General features: G+C 45.9%; 1 protein-coding gene and 1 long non-coding RNA gene across 11 annotated transcripts in view; one reads left to right on the top strand and one right to left on the bottom strand.

Annotated features, from left to right (window-relative positions):
* PRPSAP1 (phosphoribosyl pyrophosphate synthetase associated protein 1) overlaps positions 1-24522 on the bottom strand; it is a 98553-nt gene that overhangs the window by 53669 nt on the left and 20362 nt on the right. The window contains exons 1-2 of one of the 10 annotated variants that reach the window (XM_053293692.1): positions 11999-12017; positions 3585-3696 (exon numbers count right to left, since the gene is read on the bottom strand). In XM_053293692.1, coding sequence (XP_053149667.1) covers positions 3585-3667 — 83 coding nt within the window. In that variant the 5' untranslated portion in view covers positions 3668-3696; positions 11999-12017. The other 9 variants (XM_053293697.1, XM_053293695.1, XM_053293694.1 and 6 more) reach the window with 9 other exon arrangements.
* LOC128344139 (uncharacterized) lies at positions 5384-6469 on the top strand. Its single transcript, XR_008315695.1, has 2 exons — positions 5384-5618; positions 6301-6469. It is a non-coding gene; the product is annotated as an uncharacterized LOC128344139 (long non-coding RNA).

Raw genomic sequence — 24522 nt, 5'->3', positions numbered from 1 at the left:
TGACTGCCTCTTCGCGGTGGGGGGTGGGGGCAGGAATTCTGATGTGGGCTTCCGAATCTTCTGACATCACAGTTGTACCAGACGATGGTCACTTGACAAAATCACCAAACGTGGGGGTGGGGTAGGGGGAGAGTAAATGGGTTTATTGTTATCCTCTTTACAAGAAACATACATAGAACTGAAACAAGGCTGTCTGGGACAAATACATGTAGTATTAAATAGCTCTACATCTGAAAATCCTAGTTACAATCCAATTACATATCTAGATGCCATGGCTCCCTGGCACCTGGGATTTGTCAAGCCCAGATGCAACAGTCTTTCGACGCTTTTTAAATGAAAAGAAGTCATAGAAGTCCAACTATGTTGATCAGAAGAAAAGGTGGATGGGGAACTGCTTAATCCTCTGCCCTCTGGCTGCTCTTTTAACCCAAATAAACTGCTTCTCAACCCCTGGAGAAACAGATTCAGGTACATGTATCTTTCCCTCTGCAGCTGGAAGAGCAGCCTGCAGAGGGTCTTTTGACCGGAAACATGGTGTAGGAGGAAAAGCACCACCTCCTCAAACTCATCAGCTTCTCTTCAGATAGACTTTACAACCTCTGATGACTGCTTTTCATTAACAACAAAAATATATTTATATACCGCTTCTCAACAAAAGTTTCCAAAGCAGTTTACATAGAGAAATAATAAATAAGATGAATCACTGTCCCCAAAGGACTCACCATCTAAAAAGAAAGATGATAGACACCAGCAACAGCCACTGGAGGGATTAAAAGGAAAGAGCCAGGAGACTGTTATATATGTGATGATGAATCTGTTATGATTTATTAACTTAATTTACTGTAGTAGTGCCCAAGATCTGTGGCCTTATGGGAAAGCCGACCATGTAACTTGAAAATGACACTGTCAAAAATACAGTGAACTTGTTTATCTTCTTCTTTATATATATAATTCTCTTAAATGTGCCAGTCGCTAATCCCATGTGTGGCAGCTCTTACAAGAGTTCATGAGCAGCTGCTGGATAGGATAGCGAGGGGGTGGTGGCAACCTAGCTGCCGGGAGGAGGGGGCAGCCACTGCCGGGAATTGGCAGGTGGGCAGGAGGAGATGGTGAGCCAGCTTTCTGGCCCACCAGCCAGAAAGCATGGGGGGGGGGGGAAGAAACGGGCTGGCCAGCATGCAGAAAGCCTGGTTGTGGGGGTGGGGAGATGAAGCATACCAGATGGCCCGCGAGCCAAAAAGCACACGGGGTGGGGGGAGAAGCGAGTCAGCCAGAAAGCTGGTTGGGCCAGCGGAGGGTGGGGAGAGAAAAAGGCAGCGGTGGTGGGTGGGCCGGCCAGAGGCTCAGATGCTCTGCGCCTGGCCCAGCTAGTTTCCCCTAATCCATATCAATAAAATGATAACTCTTTTTAAGCATTATTTGAAATTAAATGGATAAGGTACGTAGTTTGGGAGTGCTCCTGGATCCAAAACTCTCTCTGGTTTCTCAGGCTGAGCAAGTGGCTTTTTATCAGCTTCAGCTGATATGTCAGATACACCCATTTCCGGAGGTAAATGACCTTAAAACAGTAGTATATATGCTGGTAACCTCCAGGCTTGACTACTGTAACACACTCTACATGGAGCTGTCTTTGTACGTAGTGTGGAACTACAACTGGTACAGAATGTGGCAGCCAGGTTGGTCTCTGGGGCAACCCGAAAGGACCATATATAACACCTATTTTAAAAGAATTGGCTGCCAATATGTTTCCAAGCAAAATACAAAATGCTGGTCATTATCTATAAAGTCCTGAACGACTTAGGTCCAGGGTACATACGTAAGAGAGTGCCTCCTTTGTCATGAACCCTGCCATCTATTAAGATCATCTGGGGAGGTCTGATTGGCTCATCTGGTGGTAACTCAGGGCCAGGCCTTCTCTGTGGCTGTCTCAGGGCTTCGAATGCACTCCCTGTCAAAATAAGAGCTTTTCCATCTCTGATGATTGCTTTTTAAGAGACTCTTAAGACACACCTGTTTTCTCAGGCTTTTAATTAAAACTCATTTAAACTGTTTAATTGTTTTACTCTGAAATTGTTTTTATTCTGTGAAAGTGTTTTAATTGTAACTTGGGATCTCTCTAAATATATCTGTATACAGTCGCGATTATAATCTTAGTGATTTCACAGTTTTCCCTCTTGCTGCATGTTTTATTGCTCTATTGTATTAGGCTCTTAGGCAATCATGCCTTTTATTCCCTTTGTATTCCTTTTTTTCCTGTTTATGCCCAGTTAGGCCTATTAATGCTATTTTGATGTCCTATTTTGAACCTAAATACCTTTTAAGGTCTTTTAATGTATTACTATGCATTACTTTGCATTACACTTTGCATTGTAATCATCTCCTGTATCTTATGCTGGTCTATGACCATAGTAAAGATGATTGATTGATTGGTTGTAACTTGGGTTATGTACACCGCCTAGATATTTATATATCAGGCAGTATATAAATATGATAAATAAATCAACAGGGATTCACAAATGCTTTTGCCAGCAAAGATAATATTTTTTAATTCTGGTCAGTGTATTTGTGGTGTCTGCCTCAATCCCAAGTGAGACATGGAGCAGAACCTCATCTCTGACCTCACTCAGAGGCACACAAACTGCTGAAGGGCAAGGAGGGCTTGTTACTTTAGCCTTGCTGAGATTCAGTGCATCTCCAAATCAGCTAAGTTCTCACGGCTTCCAAATGCCTCCAAAGCTCAGACCAACATAAGATCACACTCCTTGCCCAAGCCAAAATTTGTGATCCTATCACAAATGATGGACTGATTTTGGTACCAAGGCCAAACAATTTTTGTGGACCCTTGAACAAAACATGGATAGATATTGTTTCAGTTCCTAAAGGTAGTAGGGTGCTTAACAATGCATTAAGAACACACTACATAAGACTTACGCAAATGAGCTATTGTTGCTAAAAGCTATTATTTTTGCTTACTACTGACTAAACAAGCAAGTTGTGCACATTTTGATTCCATCAATGCAACTGGCAACTAATTTACAAAGCATTCTTTATAACGCTACATCACAAATACTCATTTCACATACAGCTCAGTGCAAACCCATTTAGCACATTTAAATGTGATCAGTCAATCATTGCTTTAAGCTCTAGCCACTTTAAGTAAATAAATAAAAATAAGAGTTTGGATCACATAAAGTAGTTCTATATCACTTGTGTGGGTTAAACATTCTTAAACTAGAAGAGTTAAATGAGTTTCTCAAGAATCAGAGGTAACTGTCTTGGTCCATGGTGTGTGTGGCGGGGTAGGGGGCTAAAGCCACATTCTGGTGATACTTTTGTTAGGATCAATCAAAATGATACCAAGTTTGCTCAAAACTCTGTGTCATTTTGGTTGGTCCTAACAGAGGTATTACCAGACTGTGGCTATTCAAGGTGAACTAACTAACCAGCAAGGGGCAAAACCCACCCACCACCAAAACCTACCACACACGTACATTTTAGCAAATATAATCAATTCAATGATTAGGCCTAGACATCAACTTAATAAACTCATGACTGCAAAGCAACACAAAGCTTAAGAGACTCACTCAGTGATTTTCTTTGCCAACTCCGTGCAGGCTGCTGTGGAATTTGCCGAGAAGACCCGGTAGCCACTTCTGGCTGCATTCATTGCCAAGGAATCATGCAAACCCCTTGGAACTCGAGAGTGAGAAAACACAGATTTATAAGGTAACAGCAGTTTCCTTGGCATCCTCTTCTTCAGCCTCTCCAGCTATTACCACCCGTTCAGAGATTTTTTTTGGGGGGGGGGGGAGTTTACCAGGAAGATTTCTCTCAACCCAACTGTTATGGCAACAACAAGAAAAGCTCTTTCAAAAGTAGAAACTAAGCAGCAACAAAGTTAACCCTGAGCTAGTAAATTAAATGTTCCCTTAAAAGGTCAGCTATGGGAGAACAGATACTGCCAGTTTGCCTAAGGAGGTCTAAAGCTTAAAAAGCAAGCAGCCAGAAAGCTTGTGTGAGGATTAAAGGAAAATGAAAAGGGGAAAGAGATGTTTAGAAAACTTTTGCTAGATGAAAATTAGAGGAGGGGAGGAGGTGGTGGTCCTAAATTGAACAGCAATGGACAGGCGGGGCAGGAAGAAGCAGAAGCAAGCAATAAAACTTGTTTACATACAAGAAGAGAGGGGAGAGACTCAAGAGATAAGACTTTTCCAGACAAAAGGGGTTGTGTCAAGAGAGAGGGCTTGAGAGCGCCTGATGATACACAGAACCAGCACCAGAGAAAGGAGGTAGACAGGCAAGAGTCTCCCTAGGATAAAGTGTGAAGGGCAGAGAAAACAGTGACAGAAATGACACAGCAAAGATGACCCCCGCCCTGAATAAATTGGGGAAGGGGGAAGAAGGAGGGATCCGAGGAGAAGGGAGACTAGGAACTTCCGGGAAATAAAGAGAAACAGTATGAAATGTAAGCAACTGAGCAGAATAGGGACTTGCAACGTGTCAGGGATTAAAGGGCAGAAGGGTGGGGGGATATGATGCGTGTGTGGGAATGTGCTCTCTCCCCTTCTAGAGTTGAAGGGACCAGGAAGTGTGGGTGGCAGGGAGGAAGCAGGTTAAAATTCTGGGCGGCCCGAGGGTTTAAAGGGGAGTTGAGTAGAGGAGAAGTGCAAGTGCAAGACACTCACAAATGATTGGGGGTGGGGGGTGGGGGCGCGAGAGCGCGAGCCCCGCCAAAAGGGAATTTTAGAAAGAGAGGAGGGAAAACTGAAAGAAGCGGCAGCAAGACTGACGGGAGGGTCAGTGGGATCTGAAGTGGGAGAAGTAAGGAGGGGTTCTCTTAGGAGAAGAGAGGAGGAGAGGGGCAGCTACAGCAACAGTCCTCCGCCCTCAGGGGCAGGGCAGTCCCCGGTTTGGCTACAGTCTGGGCAGAGGCAGTCACAAGGGCTTCTTTCTGTCACGACCGTCGCACAGGAGCCACCGGATTCTTCCCCGTTTCGGCTCCTTCGAGCCCGCCCGCTCCCTCGTCAGCCCCCAACCCAACAAGACCACCAACGTGCTCAGAATCATAGAGACGCCGCACTAGAGCGCCACCTTTTACACGCAGCGGCCATTTTACGCCAGCAAGCCCCCTTCGGTTGAGAAAGGCTGCGGTTCTTGCCTGTGTCCCGCTGACATATTGAGTGAGGGCACCTGGGGAGGCGAAGTACTCACCGTTTCCCTCGTACTCCCGTTCCCCTAGCAGACTGGGAAATTTCGATTAAATATTGGGTTTTCTTTAAATATGTATATATATCCTGGTGCCGCGCAGCTAGGCCTTTCTCACCCCTTCCTTAAGACCATGAGGCTTTTTTTTTTCCCGGATTAAAGATGGATCCTTCGTTGGGCGGACCAACCAACGGTTAGAAAGGAAGCTTTGAGAATGACTCTAATATTTGCTTCAAAGGAAGTGGGAGGAGCCAAAACTGAGCACGGGGGCACGACGAGCAGAAAAGGGCAGCGTTTCTGGCGGAGCGAAGGAAAGCGGTCCTAAACTATGAGGCTTGGAAGAAAAGGGGGGCGGGCGGGGTAAGCAATCTGGAGGCGAGAGACAGTAAGGAAAAAGGAAAATAAAGGATTGGGTACGCTTTAGTTTTGGATAAGGTCACTCCTTCGTTTTCCCTCGTTGCGTGCCCCGGCCCGGGGCTGCTTAGAATGCCCTGTGCCCTCTCTGGGGCTCTCTCCTCACTTCCAATTCCAAATGTCGTCCCTCCCCTTTTTTGTGCTGCTTAACATCCACCCCCAAGAGTTTGCTGACTGTTTCTGTGGTATTTCCGTGGGTCTTAGTAAAGGGACGGCGCAGCGGGGGGAAAGACTTGACTAGCAAGCCAGAGGTTGCCGGTTCGAATTCCCGCTATGGGAGACTCCTATACCGGGGAGCAGCGATATAAGAAGATGCTGAAAGGCATCATCTCACACTGCGCGGGAGGAGGCAATGGCATTCTACCAAATACCTCTGGTATACAACCTGTCGTCGCCAGGAATCGACACCGGCTCGACGGCACAACTTTACTTTAGTAAAAGAATTGCCCTACTTCAACTTTGGGACTCCCCCCACCCCGTGGACCAACAGTATGTTCCAGCTTGTGTCTGCGTTATAACCTTACCACGATGGAAGAATCTGCATTTCCTCACACTAGTGTGGTATTTAGTTGCTACTCGATGACCCAGCACCAGATTTCAATGTGTCCAACAACTAGTTTTCTTCTGAGCATGGGATATGGGCCGTCGGCTCCGACCCACCCCTGCTTTCTTTTTCTCTAGCTGTCTAAAGCGGGTTGCGGGAGCAGTCACTGAGTCCCCCACCTTCTCAGAGGCTACTTGCTGAAAAGGCAGAAGAGATGAGCCTACAGCCCCGCGACTTGAGACAAGGCTGCGCTTTTATTTTTGCCTTCTGTAACTTGTTTTAGTATTAAATGGTAAACAACCTTGATTACCTTGGCAAGAAGGCAGTGTGCAGTATCACTGTTACATTCAGTAAATTTACTGTAATTTACTGTTACATGCAGTAAATAAATTACATTCATAAGGGGAAAGGTGAGCAAATTGCTGGCTTTTAACTAATTTATGGTAAGGTGTCACCAAAAGTAAAGTTTAATCAATCACTGAAGCCTAGTAAAAGGGGGGGGGGACACCAGTGGCTTTCCCCCAACTTTCCAGAGTGTTTCTGTGGGACTGTTATTCCAGCTAGAGATAATTAATCTGATCTAAAGGATCTTGAATATATGCCCCAAATCAGGGATTTTATAAAATGTAATATTTGTATGATGATTTGGTCAAAAGAAAAGTAATTTCTAGTTCTGCAATTGAGAAGTATAGCTGCTTCTAGAAAATAAATGTGAGACTGAGCCTTTTGCAGACAGGGCTTCTACCTTACAGGGCTTTTGTACATTATATTGTTGTTCTTACACATAAAGCACTTCAAACACTCTTAAAGTTGTTAGTGTTGGACTCTGACCAAGGAAATCATATTCCTTGGTCATATTCCTGCTTGAGCACAAAACTCTCTCCCAACATAACTCATGTCACAGGATAGTTGTGAGCTCCTAAGGGGAAGGGAAAGCATGCATACAGGTTCTATTGCTTATAGCCAAAGGCCACCACAATACAATGGAATCATAATTAATTAATTAATTAATTAGACTAAGCATAGTTATTAGTATGTGTATGTATGCTTTAAGAGAATGGGATCTTCATAAAATGATTAACTGGATGGTACTTGAACTACAAGCCTGAAATATGTCAAGCTATAACTCAAAATAAGTATGTGCATTAGTTTATATGCAGCTTAAAGAGCATTCCATTACTTACAATACTGAAATATGTTAACAAAAACTACTGTGAAGAGTTAGCCATAAACCAAATCCAATAGGCAGAACTAAGGGGGGACTGGCCTGAAAGTGACTAAATGTGTCCCTTCCCCTACTCTTCTAGACAGACACCTTGCTGAGTGGGAACTGATTTCAGCCAGGGACAGGGAGGAGGACTACAATCCAGCTCCTGTAATATTTGTTTCAGGCAAAAGTTGGCCAATGTGATCAGTGTTCTCTTACCCCTCCCACTTACAATGAAATACAACTCCAGCATCAGACTATTAGGCTGGAAAAATATATCCTTGCTTCTTATTTATTGATTACACATGCCCTGAAAGTGAGCCTCTACAGTCTTCCAATACACAATCTTTATCACTTTCAAAACAATCATATTAGGAACAGACACATGAAGACAGAGCTGGAGCATCACAAAGAGTTTTAGAATCTTCTCCAATGAGCTACTGCATGGGTGAACTACCCATTTGTCTGAAAGCATGAAGGATCACAAAAAAGATCCTAGGGTTTTGAGATTATTTATTAATTAATTGTATTTGATTTATATGCCACCCTTCGAAAGGTGGCTCAGGGTGGTTTACATTAAAATGAAAAATACAGAACAATTAAAATAAAAAACCATTTAAAAGCAGATTAAAATTACAATTAAAACTAGATAACATTAACACTAGATATTGTTAAAAGCCAGGCAAAACAGGTCTTTAAGGCTGTCCTGAAGGCCTCCAAGGAAGACAGATCCTCATATCCCCAGGGAGCATGTTCCACAACCTAGGGAAGGCCCTATCCCAGATTGCCCCCAGATGAACCGGTGGCACCCAAAGACTGGTTCAGATTTCACATACAACCACAGTTTAGTCTTGGTTCTGTGTGACATTCCTAACCATTGGACTTGTGCACTCGTTTCGTTCCATTCATATGTGAAAGGAGGGAAGTGTCTACTTCCTGTTGTGGTTTAGAAAAGGCCAGGATTCACTGTGACATCCCAGTTTTATATTTGTGTCTTGTTCCTAAATTATGGTTAGAACAAGTTCAGAATTTACCAGGTTTGAACATCCTGACAAATCCTGACTTGTTCTAAAACCTGATAGAAAGAAGAAACCTTCTTCCCCTTTCATGTGAGCCTGAGGCTCAAGCACGTTGCACAGAACCATGAAAAAATCATGGTTCCATCTTCTATATATCTTTAATCCTCCTCGGTGCACCTTTAGAACATGTGTCCTGGCGCCCAGTTGATTGGCTGGGCGGGAGAAGTGCCTGATAGGCTGGAGGCCAGGCCGCACCAAATGGCAGCACAGCCGCAAGACCCAGCAGCAGCAAGGTGGTGGAGAGGCTGGGCCAGGGCAAATGGCAGGCCCAGCCGCAACGAGGCACAGCCACTGGACCCGGCAGCGGTGAGGCGGAGGAGAGGCCAGGCTGTGGCAGAAACCATGGTGAGCCAGAGCTGGTGGACCCGGGCCGGGGCGAGGCAGAGCCGCTGGACCTGGCTGCACTGAGGCGGCAGAGAGGCCAGGCCGTGGCAAAAAGAAGGAAAGGTTGGGCCTGGACCGGGATGAGGAAGAGCCGCTGGACCCAGCGAGGCTGGGCCACAGCAAAAAGGAGGTGAGGCAAGGAGAGACACTGGGGCAGTAGGTGGGGGGAGGGCAGGAGAGACACTGGGGCAGAAGGTGGGGGGGAGGGCTGAAGAGACACTGGGCCAGGAGAGGTGGGGGGCGGGGAGAAGAGAGACTGGGGGAGAAGCTAGGGGTGGGGACCGCCGGCCGCAAAGAGCACCCAGATGCTCTGTGCGGGGTCAGCTAGTATGATATATTGTATGAATATAGCCAGTATCTCCTTAACTGGTCTTGGGTATGTTGGAATTAAAGGCAAATATTACTGGCTGGCTAGGTGGCAGTCCACTTTGGGATTCGGCACACAGGAATCCCATTTAGTTATTTTTATTACTTGATTGAATTCAAACTGGTGGTAGGTAGGTGTCAAGAGCAGTGAGAAAGCCAGAGCAGCAGTACATTCTGAGCAGAAACAAGACCCCAATCACAGTCAAATGCATCTGTCAAGAACTGCAGGCAGGAAGCTGCCTTGGCTTAGCTAACATTTTGACACTCACCAGTATCTGCTGATGGGAGAGATACCACCAGTTGTAGTGTTCTGGTCACCAAATGTTGCAACTGGTTTCATTTCTAGGTGATGCCTCTGTGCACTTACTTTCTTAAAAAGCAATTGTCCATTATACCATGGGTATAATGAGACCTGATTGCTGGCAGAAGACAGTTTTATGTATTAATTGAATGAAAACAGGAAACAACTACTTGAAACATACTGTACAAATATTTTCCAAAGACTAATAAACAGTTTCCATATATACATATGCAAGAGTATTACTCTTGAAAATCTGAATAGTAATGTTAACAAATAAAGAAGGAACTGCCTTCCCCCATTTGCATCCCATAGTCCATTTGACAAGTGGCAGTATCTGTGGGACAGTCATGGCAAGGTCTAATGCTCCTTTCTGGCTTTAGTTTATTTAAATAAAATATGACAAGGAAAAGAAAATGTTGTATAGATTGTAGCAGAAAGAAGAAGGAACAGAGGAAGCTGCCATATACCGAGTCAGACCATTGGTCTATCTAGCTCAGTATTGTCTTCACAGACTGGCAGCGGCTTCTCCAAGGCTGCAGGCAGGAATCTCTCTCAGCCCTATCTTGGAGATGCTGCCAGGGAGGGAACTTGGAACCTAGATGCTCTTCCCAGAGCGGCTCCATCCCCTCAGGGGACTCTCTTACAGTGCTCACATATCAAGTCTCCCAATCATATGCAACCAGGGCAGACCCTGCTTAGCTAAGGGGACAAGTCATGCTTGCTACCACAAGACCAGCTCTCCTCTCTTTACAAAGTCTTGTTTTAAATGCATTTAAACATGATAAAAGTCAGAGCAGAAGAGATGGGTTTTAAAAGGCATTAAACATTCAGGCTGTCTTAGAAGGTTCTATTTCTGAAAAATTAAAATACATCACTAGAGAGTCCATAGGTGCAACATAATAGGAATATACATTTTACTTGAGTTGTGAGCAAGACACTCTTTAGCTTACAAAGTTACACCCAGTCATGACTGAAGATGGTTAAACAGATACCTTTTACTTCTGGTGGCCTAAATCTGTGGCAGAAGTCATAAGTAAGTCACTGTATCTGTGGAATGGGCTCATCTGATTATACTTCTAACTACATAAAGCCCAGGGGGAAAGGAGAATATAGACCAATAAAGTAGATGAGCAATTCAAAACAAAGTTCTATATTTCTCTACGAAACCTTTCTTGACAGGGAATTCAGCACAGGATTGAGGATTCAAGCTTATGTTTCTGTTTAAAGCATGTTTCCAGCCTTATCTTGGAGCTTTGAAAGTGAAATTTGCGTGTTAAAAGCAAAATTGGAAAATTTCTGACATTCACAGTGAAATTTGAATTCTGAAAGTGTTTATGAAATCTAATTTCTGCTCTGTTGCTTTTCATCATAATTATTCTGTTCTAAGCTTACATTATTTGGAGACAGGTTCCTATTGCAACCTAAAATAAAGAAATTTGTTGTTTTCTCCACATGGCAGAATTTGTGTACTGGGAACACAAGCAACATGGTGCTGCCTGGAAAAAAGCATTGCTAAGTGTGGAGTGCTTAGAATGAATGCTGTGATATCACAGAATGCTGTGATACAAAGGGGAGCCAATATCCATTGGAAAAGGGATGTCTAAAAACTAGTGACTGACTGCTTAATATTCCACAAGTAAGATGATTGCAAGACTGGATGCAACCAGATTGCCAGGCTGGAACAGTTCCAGGAAAAACAGAGTCTAGAAAGGCCTGCAGTGACGGGTCAGATGAGGCCTAGTGAAGGATTTGTCTTCTTTCTCTATTGTGATACATTTAATCTTGCTACAGTAAAAGTTCTTCTAAGTACACTTTAAGATTTAGCCCATAGTGTGGGGCCTAAGCATTTATTACAGGGTATTGTTATGGGTTTGGGGATAGTTAGCCAGTTCCACTCTTCTTTTCTAAGTTTAATCACTGAGTAATGGTTCTGCTAATGACTCTAACTACTCTGAATGAGTGGCACCAAGATGGGTCTGGCAAAAAGCGCATAGGACCTGCCAGAAAAAAGAGGCAGGAGGCATCATCATTCTGTTCACCTTTGCCCCTCTCCTGTGTGTGTGTTTAGACAGTGTAAAATGAGCAGTCAAGGTGCTGTGACAAAGAGCAGCAGTGGAAGTGAATGGTTGAACAAAATCTTGGGCCACTCTAAGGGAAACTGATGCAATCCATTGCTGACTTGTAAGAATTAAACTGCTATCATCTACCTTCATCCAAGGCTTAAATTTGGATGGAGATAGACATAAAAATTACACCAAAAATGTGTAAACAAACCAAATTGCAATGGCATTGTCCATCTTCAGTGACTATTCTTCCACAGGAAACCAGAATCCAAAGAACACTGTGAGCCCCTGGAATTTCTCCCCACTTGGGGAAGTGGGGCAGTCGGAGGCAGCATAACAGTCTATTCAATACACCATTATCCTGCCCTTACTCCAGATAGCTCAGGGCAGCAAGCACAATATCCTTTTTATTCTCATAACCAGGGCCAGCCTTACCACGGAGCAGGATGAAGAGAGCTGCTTCAGACGTCAAATTGGGAATTCTCCGGGGGCAACCCATCCAGCACCTCCCCAACATAGATGGCCTGCAGAAGACCAAAGGTGACAAGTCACCACACTGCTTTTGCTCTTCCCTTCCTAACAGAGAAGGAAGGAAGGAAGGAGATATTTGAAAGAAATAAGGGATTGGTTATTTTAATAAGAAAAAAAGAGAGAATAAGGGAAAGGAGAGAGTGCCAGAGTGCTCTATTTACATGGGCCTCACCACTGAGGTAGGTTGAGAGAGACGACTGACCCAAAGTCATTCAGTGAGCTTCATGGCTGAGCAGCAATTTGAACCCAGATTTCCCTGGTGCAAATCCAATACTCTTAACACCACAGATGCAGTGCCTGTGCCACAGTACAACTGTTTTGACTACCTTTTTACATTGTGTGATACTCATTTCTGCAGATCTTTGGGTTCTGTACCCTCTCTTAGCCATCAAATGTCTACGTATCTAAATTTGCTCTAGGTGATGTGAGAAAACTGGATAGAGCTAAATATTGTTTTACTTATCAGAAAGTGTGAAAAATTGCTCTTACCCACAAGGCACCATGATAACATTATGTACAGTGCATATTGGAAATTAATGTGTGAGCAAAAACTGGCAACTTAAGATTGCCAGGGCAGATCATCACACATCAGGCTTTACCTCATGTTTACTGCAAGTTCGAAGTTGCCCCCGGAAAAAACCTTCACAAAAAGTGGATTGTTTTCCTCAATGTAGGGAGGTCCTTCTCTTAACACTGGGTTATCCGCCAGTGCATGCTCCTAGACAGGGCCAATTAAAAGTGAGCAGGCTGGTTTCTGTAGTCAGAATAACTGTCATTCAAGCCCCACTTCCGGTCCTGTCTTGCTCCAGACTGGCAATACTTGGAAAGAGCTCTCTCTCTCTCTCTCTTCATTCTAAATTGATCTTTTAGCAGGCTAGTTTTACTCCTTATCTTTTCCTATTCTCTGTGTGCGAGGGTAGGAAGGGGGGAGTCCGTTTTTCTTTAAAAAATTTTAAAAGAAAATTATATTATTACTTTTTATTCTTTGTTGTTTCAGCTCCGATCATGGGGTTATCCCAAGTGGGGGACGTGCTAGTGGGTTCCTTCTGTGAGGACCCAACTCTGACTCCAGGGGCAAGGATCATTTTCGGCAGCCTCTCTTTTTGCAAGCAGATTTGCGCTCTTTTTCTCCTCAGCACAAAAGGTCTGCTGTCTCTGCAGAAGCAGCCACTCTGGCAGCTGATATCATGCCGCACAAGAAAGTGGCACAAAAAACTAAGCATTTGAAGGGGGGTGCCCCTCCAAAGAAAAGAAAGAAGGGCAAGGGCAAGCTTTCTCGGGGGTCTGGATCAGCAAACAGCTACTTATTCAGGCAGTTTGCAAGCAATGCAAGCCACACCATTTCCTGCCCAATCCACCCGCCATTTTGCCGACCGTGCTCGCTCTTTCTCCTGCTCATGCAATTTCTGTTTTGAAAAAGAAGGGTCAATGAAGAACTAAGAGTGCTAAATCACGGGATTAGGGGACTAGCTTGCTAGTCCCTGACCATGCGTGCCCAGTGCCTGCAAACCCAGTCCGATCCTGTCCTCCTTGCCAGAGGGCCCAATCCTGCCATGTTTGCCCATCATACCTGAGCTGCCAATACCAGTGGGTAAGATTCTCACAAGATGCTTCAAGCTGGCTGCAGGATTTAATTACCAGACAGTGTCTTGGTATCGTTTCTCCTGCCCCCAAAGCCCATGGGGCTAATGTTCCTGTGCTGCCAGTTTCTTCAGCACTGACTCCTGTTACCCTTGCCCCCTCCCAACCTGCCCCCCCGCCAACATTCTACCAAGCTGTCCTTCTCCAGTCCTCCCCTGACTCCAGTCCTGCCTGAGAAACTATTCCTGTGGCAGAGAGGGGTAGATTTGTAGCTAGACATGGATGGTTGACACGCAAAAGCAGAGTTGTCTCTCCAGTTTCTTCTCCATTCTCATCTGATGAGGTGCCAGTTCCTAAGCGTCCATCCAAGACATAAAGGGCCCAGTGCCTTCAGCACCTATGCATCTACCAGGGGCGTAGCAAGACCCATGGGGCCAGGGGACAAAGTCTTCTTAGTGGGGCCTCCATCGTGTGCTCAAAGCCACAGCCCCTGCATCTGACATCAGATGCAAGGGGCAGGACAACCAGCATCTCCCCGCTGCCACTCCTGCCCCACTGCCCCTACTTAACTATTGGCCTCAAGTGGGGGGATGAGACGAGCGGCCGTGGGCGCTGTGGCTGCCTGGCAGGCCTTTCCACTCCTCTCTGGCCAGCCTAACTGTGCGCCGGCACAGTCCAAATACAGACGTTGCATGCCCGTGACGTCACGGGCATGCAACCTCTGTATTTGGACTGTGAAGGCACAGTTAGGCAGGCCAGAGAGGAGGAGAAAGGCCCGCCAGGCAGCCACAGTGCCTGCTGCCACCACTGCCGCAGGGTGGTGGTGGCCTGCCCCACTTGGTTCACCCCCACCCCCTGGAGGCCAACAGTTAAGGAATGGTGGAGCAGGGCCAGCGGCAGGACAGGGCAGTGGCGGCAGGGTGGGATGTCCTGCTTGGGGGCCCCTTGGGGGCCCTCTGGGCCCAGGGACATTTGTTCCTGTTTGTCCAACGTCCGCTACGCCCATGGCTTCTACTCTCTGCTGGAATCAGTAAAAACCAGAGAGTTGTTAATGTTAAAACAGGCCACAATATATGGCTGGTGGGCCACAATATATGGCTGGTGGGCTGCCTTTGGCTTGGTAGATCACAAGTTGTGCAGGCTTGCAGCCATGCTATGGAGTGTTCCAGGACATCATTCCAGTGGATGAAAGCACTGAGAAACAGTCCCTGTTCTTAACAGCTTAGAAGATGTTGTTCACACAACTAAAAATAAAACCCCAAGAGGCTGAAGAAGCAGTTCTCTAAATGGAGGGTGAAGTTTTGTTTAGGTAGCTATCCCAGACTAAAGTGTCTAAAACCTTACTTAAATTTGTTGATGGACCATTAGAAAGCAGTAAGGGTGTATGTAGCAACCAGGCTTGCATGGGTGCAAATAGAGAATGTGGGGGAATCATATTGGGAAAGTCACAGCATGAGGGCAAAATTTATCCCCTACCCCTTTTCCTTAACAGTAGTTTGGGTTCTTAACTTTGGATTCCCAGAAGCTGTTGGACTACAAATCCCCATCTATAGTCTTTGGCTGCTGTGGCCAGTGATGATGGGAGTTGTCGTCTAACAACTTCTGGGGAACCAAGGCTGAGAACCCTTTCCATACAGGGAAATGTGGCTAGATGTGATCTGTCTTTTCATGATGCCACCTGGTGGAATCTGTCTACAACTGTCACTTCACTGAGACTACATCATCTCATGAAGAAGAAGAAGAAGAAGAAGAAGTGGCAAACAGCCTCATGAATTCTGCCTCTTGTTTTACAGAGATGTTATGACAGCTGGGAAATCTCTCATGCTAAGAACTCATAAGGGCACCTAAGGTCTCTGGAAAGAGCAGATTGTTGCAAGGGAACAAACCACAGATAGAATAGAACAGGAAAAAGTACCACTGAAGAGGGCCCTTGGGTGGTAGATTGTTGGATACAAGGCAGAAAATGATCGGTTACACATATTAAATGGACAACTGTGTATTCTAAATTTAGAAAATGGGTGTGTGATTCAAGATGTAACTGGATGCTTACTAAGGAGTACAATTGATTGAATTCATTGGGACTTACTTCTCAGTAAACTTGTCTAGGACTGCCCTGCCCTAGACTGGAGATTGACAGAAAGTGAATGCGAGCTCACTGCCTATTATGACAAGTCCAGTTCTTCTTGACAATAGCCATCTTAGTCATCTTGAGAAAACAAAAGCACCCAGCTTTCTACTACAGAGCATGAATTAATTGTAGAGGTTTCATTTAATAAATAAATTGCTTTTCTCTCCCTGTCTCTCAGATATATTCTACAACGATGGTTATACAAAGGTTTTCATAGGAAATAAAGATTTTCCTGGGAGTGTCGCATTGAATTCAGTGGGACTTTTGAGTAAGGGGTGTGCATGAATTGCGCTTCGAGGCAAGCACAGTTCGGGAGCGGAATGAGGCAGCTCTAAGAAAGAGGAGAGCAGGTCCTTCATTCCATGCTCTCTGCCACCCCATGCAGCTTCCTGCTGGAGCAGTGCACATCCCAAGAATCCTCATGCAGCACCAGCACACACACATGGCACCTGTGCATGTGCGGGTGCCATTTGCTGGACAACGTGATGTTGCTGACCATGCAAATGGCGCATGTACAGATGCCATGTGTGTGCTGGTGCCACACAGGGATTCTTTGGACACGCACCACTGCTCCAGCAGGAATCTGCATGGGGCGGCAGAGAGCAGGGAAGGACCTGCTCTCCTCTTTCTTAGAGCTCCCACTCCCTGCTCCTGAATTGTGCTCGAACCGCGAGTTGTTCGCATCCCTAAAATGTGTGTAGACTCAGACTTTATGAGGCATTTCTCAGAAAATGGATAAGAACATATACTTGCTTTTGTTTTTACTTCAGTTTTTTTATTACTATTAATCCATGTTTAACAAACAGTCAATTATCCAAGCATAGAAGCTGTGATGACTGTTAGCAAAGTTTTCCTATAGGAAGTACTATTAATTCCCAGTTATGCAGCTGTACCATGTATTGTAGAACATGGCATCTAAATCCAGCTGATTTAGGAGAATGTTTGTAATGCAGATTTCTTTTTTAAAATTCAAAACATGCTTCTAGCTTTCATGGTTCTAGAGAAAAAATTCTGAAAACCTGTTAGTAGGTCCTGAATGTAAGTATGAAGAATCCCATGCTTAAGGGTCTGGGCTTTAAACAATTCTTCCTCATTAGAAATGTCAGTTAGGCAAAGTGTCCAAAGCATTACAAATTAAGTAAATTAATACAAACTAGCTTAACCCATGCAGACCATCTGCGCGCTAGTATTGATTGCTCCCCTCACCCCCTCCCACAGCCCCCCTCAACTCAGAGATCTCTTCAACCTCACCTGAGCCGCATTCCTGCTTCTCCACCTCCATCCCGTTGCTTCCATCCCCCTCACCCCCCTTGGTCACTCCTCCATTCTTTTACTCCATCCCCCTCACCCCTCTTAGTTGCGGCTGCAGCATTGCAGACGCTTATTGGCCAAGCTGCAGCCCCCTATCCCCAAAGACCTCCCCACCCTCACCCAAGCCTCGCTCCTTCTCTTTCCACAGGAGCAGCAGCAGCAGCAGCGGTTGACCAGGCCCTTCCTCACTGCTGCCACCGCCATGGCCGCTTGTTCTCTTCAGGCCGCTGACAGACCCGGTCCCGGACCTATCCCTTGTCTGCCTGCCTCCGTCCGCCAATGGCCTCGGTAGCCCCAAACAGCAACAGTGACTGACCGGGCCCTTCCTTGCTGCCAATAGGTGCCAACATGGCCACTCATTCTCCTCAGGCTGTTGACAAGCTCAGGCCCGTCCCTTGCCTTTCCTTCTTTCTCTCTTCCCCTCCCTTCTTTTTCTCTCTTTCTCTCTCCTTCACGCTCTCTTCCCCTCTCTCCTTCTCCTTCCTTCCTTCCTCCCCCCCTCCCTTCCTGAGTTAACAGATCTTGTTCATCTTGTTTCCTCATCTAATTCTCAGAACAGCCGCCTCCTTCTGAAAGGGCTCTTTCCTCCCTCACGACCCCTCTTTGCAGACCCCTGCCCACTATCCTTTTATAGACAGATAGATTGATTGATTGATTCCTCTCTTCTACAATCAAGAACATCCAACCAGTAACAGTTGCATTCCAACTGACCTTAACCATCACAGGCTCCTCCTCCCTATCTGCATATTGAATCCCCACTGCCTAATCACCACTCCTCCTCCCTATCTGCATATGCGGAATTCTCTGCTACAAGATGTGGTGACAGCCAACAACCTGGATAGCTTTAAGAGGGGTCTTGATAACTTCATGGAGGAGAGGTCTATCATCGGCTACTAGTCGGAGGGCTATAGGCCACCTCCAGCCTCAAAGGCAGGATGCCTCTGAATACCAGTTGCAGGGGAGTAACAGCAGGAGAGAGGCCATGCCCTCAACTCCTGCCTGTAGGCTTCCAGCAGCATCTGGTGGGCCACAGTATGAAACAGGATGCTGGACTAGATGGGCCTTGGGCCTGATCCAGCAGAGCTGTTCTTATGTTCTTATATGGAATCTCCACTGCTCAGTCAACATGGTGCTTTTGCTCTCAGAGCCGCCTCCTCCCCCCCATCCGCATGTGGAATCTCCACTGCCCAATCACCACAGTGCTTTTGCTCACGAACTCTCGCAAGAGCTGCCACTCATGGGATTAGCCATGGGTATGCCTTAGAGAATTATATATATATACTAGCTGGGCCAGATGCAGAGCATCGGCGCCTCTGGCCGGCCCACCCACCACCACTCTTCCCTCACCACCACCACACCAGGATGCCCAGCTTTCTGGCTGGCTGGCCAGCCGCTCCCCCCCCCCAAGCTTCTCTCCCTCCCTGCGCTTTCTGGTGGACCGACCTGCTTCCTCTCCCCTCCACCCCACTTTTCTGGCTTGCAGGCCGACCAGAAAGCCAGCCCACCACCTCCTCCCACCCCCTCCACCTGGCAGCGGGCCAGGCCAGCCCGCCACCTCCTCCTGTTTCCTCCTCCCGGCGGGTGACTGGGCCGGGCCGCCGCCATGTCCTCCAGCTGACCAGCGGCCGGGCCAGGGCCAGGCCGGCCCACCGCCTCCTTCTCCTCCCGCCTCCTCCTCCTGGCAGCCGGGCCAGGGCCAGGCTGGCCCACTGCCGCCTCCTCTGGCCTACCGGTGGCCAGGCTAGGCCGGCCTGCTGCCACCGCCATTGTCTCCCATCCCCTTTGCTATCCCCTAGGCAGCTGCTCTCGCAAGAGCTGCCACACATGGGAATAGCGATGGGTACATTTAAGAGAATTAAATATATAGATAGAAATGTTAAATTTTCACAATCTGTTCCAATCACAAAATCACAAGATTTAGGTTTTGTTGGATGTTTAGAACAGAGTTCCAGAGTCTTTGGTCTTCGGTCACTTAGGAGGAATCTGCCTTTTCATCCCTTTCTTCATATTCTTTGGGTCTTTCATTCATTCCCTCATTCATGCATTCATCCATGCATGCATTGCGTGATCTGAGTGATTCATATCATCCCTGCTTATTCGCCCATGTATTTATTCATTCCAGAGTAGCAGGAAAATCTCAGCTCCCTGCACTTGCTGATCTGTTTTTGTTTTTAAAGGCGGGGGGGGGGCGCCAGTGGGATCAGCTGTCCGGATTTGCCAACTGCCTTGAAGGAGAAAACAACATTTTTGATAACTTGTTCTAATGCAGCCAGGCATCCTGTACTGATTGGGGCTTTAGGGCAACAAGCAACGATAACCCTTGTATCCAGCATGAATTGCTGTGCTCTCAGCTTGTCAGTTCACAGCAGTTGCCTTCACATCTAGATCCTTCAGCATTGTCCCCTGCTTTGAACAGAGAAGCTTCTGTGTTGCATTTGCAACAGCAGCAAATGCCCTCATTAAAATACTCTAGAAGTCCACATTGCTTACCACATTGCTCAGTCCTTTCCTCCTGCTATTGTGGGGGCTTTTCCCTGTACAAGAAGCTGTCATTAAAGGGTGTCCCTAACTTGTAATTTTTGACCTTCAAATGAAATATAAAAAAGGCCCAAAGGCAAAATGGGAGGAAGTTATTTATAGGAAGACAAATAAAAAACAAGACTAGGAAGGTTTTATGCATGACCTTTTTTGGACAGCTGCCTCCCTGCATATGTGCAAGAGAGCTCATGACACTGAAGGGTGCACTAGCCCCTCCACCCTCCAGTTTAGCTAAGCTCCTATCATCATAACAACCACATTTTCTCTCACATCTCAATGCCAGGCTTGCAGTCTGTACCTGCAGGTTGAGAGATTTCCCTCAAGGGGGCAGCAGGTATCTCCAAAATAAGTCCTTTGGTGGGGCGGGGGGGGGGGGGGAGGGGAGGTGCACTTGATAAGGCTTTGTCAGGATGGGCTGATAGATAAAAGGCAAATAGCTGGAGGAAGATATTTCTTCTTAGCGCTAGGCATATAAGGTAAATAGGAGGTAGGCATATAAGGTCATCCAAGTTTGGTCGTGTGTGTGGTTGGCCCACTGCGGTATGATGTCAGGCAGTGCAGAGGAGGAAACAACAAAACTGCTGTTGTCTTTTGCTCCCAATGGTCTGTGGAGGAAATTGCTGCTTCCTCTTCCCCATTCCTCTCTCCCCCATTCCTCTTCAACTACAACTTCAGTAAATGTTCATCAGTAGTTGCATGGAGATGACCTGATTATGAGATTGAGATTGACCTGAAACAACACGACGCTGCTCCAGAACTAGAGAATGCCTCACACTTCTCCGTTGTGTTCTGTTCTGTTCTTTTTTTTTTTTTTTTTTTTTCTACAGTGATAATGGCTAGGAATTTGGGTCAAAAACAAATGCCTTGACAATTGCTGTAATCATTCATGGCCTTGAAAGAGGCAGAGAGACCTACTAATGACCTCTTCTGGCTCAGAACAGGGAACATTCTTTGAGGTACATGGCCTATGCCAGAGAAGTCTCACAGGCACACATACATTTTTACATACACTGTGCCTTTGAATATGTTAGCCCTGTAGCCACACCATCTAGAAAGCAAATGCCAAGGGATAATAACTTGTCCAGCCAAATCTTGTCCAGTGAGTCCAGTGAAGAGGCAAAATCTGAGCCTTTACCTCAGTCTCCTCCTGCCTCTGTTCCCAAGATAGCATTCCTTGGACCATACTGACTCTTCTGCTTTTGCTTCTAATAAGGCCCACAGTAACACATCTAATTATATTCATAATGATGGGGATTCTAGAAAACTCACAAGACCTGAGGATCAGTCACTGAGAATTTCATCTGTTAAGAATGAATTCCTAGGCACACTTCATTGTGTGCCACTTCTTAAAGAACGCAGCAGAAGACTGAAACAAAATCACCATTGTCAGGAGGCTAGAAATACAATCAAACAAACGCTCAACAACTGTTGAAACACCATTCTGAATAGGGAAGTTTTTACTTGGCAAAGGAAATAAATTATTTTATTCTTATTTTTGTCTGTTATGTTTTGATACGTTGTGTGTTTTTATTGTATGTTGCCAGCCACCCAGAGAACAATTTGTTATGGGGCAGCTGACAAATAAAGTTATTTACTTACTTACTTATTTAAAGAAATGGGAGCGAACACAATTCTGCTCCCAAAAATTATTTGTAAAATTCTCCTTTGCAAAATTTGGTGTTGTTGGATACACTCCTGTGAAACCCAGAATGGAGATGCTTGCCTCAGTGATCGGACTCTCCCTTTGGAAGAACTCAGTCATGGAGGCAGCCCCCTCCTCCTCTGCTTTCCTCCATGCTGGTTTGGGAAACCACTGCAGATGAAAGTGGAGGGGAGTTGCCTCAGCAATTGGCCCTCCCCCACCAGGCCAAAGCGCACCAACTACCCCTGCCCCTACAGAAGTGCTCTGTGTGACCTAGAAGTTCTCCCAGTTGCAGGGGATTAACAGCAGGAGAGAGGGCATGCCCTCAACTCCTGCCTTTAGGCTTCCAGTGGCATCTGATGGGCCACTGTGTGAAACAGGATGCTGGACTAGATGGGCCTTGGGCCTGATCCAGCAGGGCTGTTCTTATGTTCTTAAGTATATCCTTGAGGTTGTGCAGTCCTCAGGGACGTACTTCTGGGACACATGGGGAGCTTCTAGGGAGAGGGGGTTCAGTGCAAATCACACCCCTGCATGAACATCCATGTTTCAGAAGTGGGGCTACTAGTGCTGCACATGTGCTTTTCCCCCTTTTTGCTAGCATGGGCACAGAGTTCGAATGCCAGCTACTGCCTCTGAAGTGCTGGATCCATGACTTGTCCCCTTAGCTAAGCAGAGTCCACCCTGGATACATTTGAATGGGAGACTACATGTGTGAGCACTGTAAGATATTCCACTTAAGGGATGGGGCCGCTCTGGGAAGAGCATCTGCATGCTCCCTGGTATCTCCAAGACAGGGCTGAGAAAAACTCCTATCTGCAATCTTGGAGAAGCCACTGCCAGTCTGTGTAGACTATGATGAGCTAAATGGACTAATGGTCTGACTTGGTATATGGCAGCTTCCTATGTTCCTATCTTTTCTGTTTGCTGTTAGCAGTTTTCTTTCATTACTCAAGATCTCATGATCTAGGAACACTTCTTAATCATAGCAACAATAACTTCTGACAAAGTTTAACAGCTACAATACATTTTTTCTATCTCAAACTCATCAAATTTACACAGTCTTCTGTTTCACACTGTCAAATGTATCAATACACATATTTGTGTGTAAACAAATATTTGTACTTTGTAGAAAAAAAATTGTAGAAAATTTGTAGAAAAAAATTTGTAGAAAAAAATTGGTCTTGCTACTGGAGTGGGTAATTAAATCCAAATTCTGCAAAAAACAAAACCCAAACACACACACACACACCACATCACACACACACAAACTAACTGAAGGCATCAAACTAAGTTTAGATTAGTTCTAATTATTTTGCTCCTTTTGCTAACAGTTTCACTTATAGTTCCTCACACTGGTATTATCTGTGTTTTCAAATCCAATCTGTATCTCTATTTTTCAGCCACTTGCCTTCTAGAATGTTCCGGAGACTGAATGCAAACAGCAACCAACTAACTGATGCATGACAGCATGTGTTTGCACAAAGGCCCTTCTGCATTATTGTTGGTGACAGGCAAGTAACATTCTTTATTTAGGAATGTGTTTCTATGGCACTGTCTCACTCCCGGCTATCTGATGCTTACTCATGGTACAAGCTGAGCAGGGGAAAAAAACCCCCAAGAAATAGCCTGAGCCAGTAGGGGCTGGAATTGCCACCTTTTAACTTAGGAAAATATAGAAAGGGGAGCAGGGGAGGGGGAGGGAAGGAAAAAATGACATCAAAAAACATATGGCAATGTGCATAATATAATATAATATAATATAATTATTTTCATAACATCTATATTATTAATTCTCCTGGGTGCGCCTTAGAATGTGCATCCCTGGTGCCCAGCTGATTGGCTGGGCGGTGGAGGTGTCTGATTGGCTGAGGTGCACCCTAGGGTTGGTTGCCGCAATAGCGGCAGGCCCAGCCACGGAGGCCAGAGGTGGCGGAGGGCCTGGCCCGGCCGCAGAGGCAAGCGGTGGCAGGCCCGGCCTGGCCACGGAGACAAGTGGCCGCGGAGGCAAGCGGTGGTGGCGTGCGCAGCCGCGAAGTTGAGACAGCGGCGGGCCTGTCCAAGGAGTCGGGCGGGAGGAGGAGGGAGGGAGGGAAGAAGGGAGGACAAGAGAGTGGAGTGGGAAGGAGGGGAGAACAGCCGGCCCCAAAGAGCACAGATGCTCTGTGCGGGTCGGCTAGTTCAATTTATTATAGTCAGTGACCAGCATTAAATACATACCACATTAGTTACACATCAATTACATTAAAATATACATCACATATTATTACTAAACATCTAGATACAACAACCTATAACTCAGCACTCAGACTTAACTTTAGCATCTTAAGTAATACTAACACAATGGCCACCTTTGAACATAATGGGGAAACTGAGGCGAACTCACCTCAGGTTTGCCCCCTGAATCGTCCAAATGATCAGAACCACGGTTCCAGGACCCAACCATGGTTCAAATTTTGCCACCTAACCTAGGAATGAACTCTCAGTCTATCGTGAGTTTCACTCCCTTAACTGAGGGTCCATTCCTTCCTCTGTGCCATCCGAACTGGGATTTTACTCCAAACTGGAGTTAAGGGAGGAAGCTCCTCCTGCAGGCTTCCCTCCCATTGGCTGGTATGGACTGCCCTTCCAGGGTTGGAGGAAGCCCATGCAGCCAGTCCTGCCCCTAGACTGGGACTGTGATATTTTGGAAGTGTGCGGGGGGAGGGAGAGAGGGAGGCAAACTGTAAGTCCATTGGACCTGCAATTTGCCATTGTGTATGAAGGGGGGCAATATGTGCGGCAGCATATATGTATATATAATAGAAAGCACTTCAGAATACATTAGTGTTTTAGATGGTATCAACACCATTTGCGAATTTTGCAGGCTGCAACAGTGTTTATCTGATAGGAGGAACATAACATACAACTCTTTTAATCTGCCTGGTTACTTATTCAGAAGTGGCAAAATTATTACAATATAATACAGGAAAACCTACTTATTCAGAAGTGGCAAAATTATTACAATACAATACAATACAATACAATACAATACAATACAATACAATACAATACAATACAATCGGTATTTGTGGGAGTTCCATTCCCTGACATTGCCGTGGACAAGGAAACCACAAATACTGGATAATTAGTCAATGTAATTGTGGGAGTTAGGTTCCTGGAGGCTGAAAAACTGTGGTAAAAATTTTGCCAAAATGGCAGGGGGAGCAAAATAAGTGCCCTATTGTG

Source organism: Hemicordylus capensis, chromosome 2 (assembly GCF_027244095.1).
Source record: "Hemicordylus capensis ecotype Gifberg chromosome 2, rHemCap1.1.pri, whole genome shotgun sequence".
NCBI lineage: Eukaryota > Metazoa > Chordata > Lepidosauria > Squamata > Cordylidae > Hemicordylus > Hemicordylus capensis.
This window is presented reverse-complemented; position numbering and strand designations above follow the sequence as displayed.